At 74.0% G+C, this 2,429-nt stretch overlaps 1 protein-coding gene across 1 annotated transcript in view; it reads right to left on the reverse strand.

Moving 5' to 3' along the window:
- The window catches only part of LOXL4 (lysyl oxidase like 4), a gene marked incomplete at its 5' end in the record, with an annotated part of 6,026 nt that extends 3,602 nt beyond the window's left edge, over positions 1–2,424 (reverse strand). The window contains 7 exons of the mRNA XM_019555507.1: positions 2–76; positions 156–339; positions 696–924; positions 1,014–1,052; positions 1,608–1,810; positions 1,941–2,113; positions 2,268–2,424. Of these exons, the coding sequence (XP_019411052.1) occupies positions 2–76; positions 156–339; positions 696–924; positions 1,014–1,052; positions 1,608–1,810; positions 1,941–2,113; positions 2,268–2,424 (1,060 nt within the window). The remainder of the gene's footprint in view (position 1; positions 77–155; positions 340–695; positions 925–1,013; positions 1,053–1,607; positions 1,811–1,940; positions 2,114–2,267) is intronic.
- Between the last annotated feature and the right edge of the window lie 5 nt (positions 2,425–2,429).

Genomic DNA, 2,429 nt, shown 5'->3' on the forward strand with positions numbered 1-2,429 from the left:
TCCCGCAGGCTGCACTCGCCCAGCGCCCGCTCCGAGCCGGAGCAGCGCACCTCCGCCACGTGCACGGGGCCCAGGCCTGGCACGCAGTGGCCGTCAGCCCCGGGCCTCGCCTGCCCCGGACTCCGCCTTCCCCCGCGCCAGCGCCCCGCACTCACTTTGCCCCATCTCGGCGCCGCCAAGCGCCTCCCGGGCCGTGCCGTAGCCCAGCTGCCGGCACACCACGCTGGCCGCCTGCAGGTCCCAGCTCTGGCCGCACACGGTGCCCCACTGGCCGTGGAGCAGCACCTCCACGCGGCCCTCGCCCACCTGCGCGCCCGCCCGGAGGCGCACGGCCGGGCCCTGCGGAGAGCGGAGCCGTGGGGGGCTGCACACGGCTGTGCGGGGGGGACACGCACAGACACGCGTGCAGCAGCCTGCCCAGGTCGCGCCGGTGCAAGCTGGGCCATGTGAGCGCCTGCCTACATGCAGACACCACGGCTGCACTAGAGTGCACACGCGCGCACACACGTGTGCACGCGCTGGCGGGCAGGTTTGAACTGGGGTCTGTCCTGCTCAGCGTCGCTGCTCGCACACGGTGCAGGTCGCACCCAGGCTCAGCTGGTGCCCCACGGGGCATTTCCCAGCCCGGGGCCTGTTTGTTGGGCGGGGGGGGCGGGCAACAGACGCCCCCCCGCCCCCGCGCTGCCGGGCCTCACCTTCACCTTGGCCGCCTTGCGGGGGGGCTTGCCCTTGGCTGTTGCCTTGGCCTTCTGGAAGTCGGGGCCAGGCACGCAGCGGACGACGGCGTGCATGCCGCGGGGGCAGGTGGGCCGGGGCCGGCCCGGGGGGGCCAGCTGCAGCGGGCACTGGGACAGGTGGGGCTCGGTGCCCAGGCAGCCGAAGCGGTGGATCCAGAACATGTTCTTCTGGCTGAGGGTCTTCAGGCTGCAGGGCGGGGGCAAGGGGGTCACTGCGGGCAGGTCCCCGGTGTGGCACCCCCATGCCCTTGTGCCAGGAGCGGCGTGGGTCGGTACCTCGAGAGCGGGTCCTTCAGCTTCTGGTTCCACAGTTTCCTGCGGGGTTGGAGAGGCGGCGGTCAGCGGGTCTCGCCCGGTGCCCACCTGTCGCCGGGTCCAGTCTGGTCCCTGCCCTTCGCCGCAGCCCAGCATCCCCGGGGGCCGGGGCACATGCTCCCCCCACGGGAGCCTGGCAGGCGCCGGCTCCCTGCAATTACCGCGGTCCCTGCGCCCCGCAGCACCGCTGGGCGGGCTTGGGCGGCTCCTGGCACCGCATGTGCTCATTACGGCTGTATTTATAGCCGGGCCTGCGGGGAGGGGGGACCCCGCACTTCTCCCCGGGTTGCTGCGCGCCGGGGCCTGCTGCTGCTGCTGCAGAGGAGGCCGGGGAGACTGGGAGCAGAGCCCCCATCCCACCTGGTGCCCCCCCGCATGGGCCGGATCCTGGCACTGGCTGCACGGCCCAGGCCTGCCCTGCTGCCTCAGTCCCTGGGTGAGCAGTGCCCTGCCCTGGCCCACGCATGAGCTCTGCACTGTAGTGCTGCCCTGCATGCACCCCCACCCACCTATGCCCCACACCTGCCACCTTGCATGCCCCGTGTGCGCGCCCACCGGTAGAAGCTGGTGTCGAGGTGGCTCTCGTGGGGGAAGCCCAGCGTGCCGCACACCACCCGGCTGTTGTTCCGGGTCCAGCCGGCGTCACACACCTGCCGCCAGCGCCCCTCGTACTTCACCTCCACGACGCCCTCGGTCACCGGGACGCTCAGCTTGGCCCAGGCCAGGACGGGCTTGATCCGCACTTCCAGCCTGGAGCCCTGCATGGGGCCCAGCGCTTGAGACAGGACCCGGGGGCAGGGCTGGGGGCCTCACCTCCACCCCCGGGAACTTTCGCGCAGGCTCTGGGCCCCCAGCCCAGCGCCTGCCCTCGGCCCGTCCCAGGCTCACCGGCAGGCGGGCGCCGGGGGCCGGGCTGGGTCCGCGGGGTCGGAGCGGGCCCGAGCACACGACACCGACGTCCTCGCCGTGGTGGCAGTCGCTGACGCCCCAGCCGTTGGAGCCGCACTGCGCCAGCGAGCTCTCGGTGCCCGAGCAGCGCACGTTGTCCAGCCAGACAGGGCCTGGGGGCGGCGGGGTCAGCCCGGGCCTGGGCTGTGACTCGCGACCCCCAGCTCCTGCCCCGCGGCCCCGCTGGGAGCCCCCCACCCGCAGCCTGCATTACACCCAGCCCTGTGCCCCCGCGCCCCCGGCTGCCCCGGCCCGCAGCCCGCGCACCTTCTCCACGGCCGTACGCGGCGCTGTGGGCCCAGGTCTCGGCGCCCTCGAAGCCCAGCTGGCGGCAGGTCACGGCGGCCGCGTGGATGTCGAAGTCGTCGTCGCAGACAGTGCCCCACGTGCCCTGGTAGCGCAGCTCCAGCCGCCCCTCGCGCGCCCCGG

The sequence above is a fragment of the Crocodylus porosus genome, unplaced genomic scaffold (assembly GCF_001723895.1).
Source record: "Crocodylus porosus isolate Cpor-Errol unplaced genomic scaffold, CroPor_comp1, whole genome shotgun sequence".
Lineage (NCBI taxonomy): Eukaryota > Metazoa > Chordata > Crocodylia > Crocodylidae > Crocodylus > Crocodylus porosus.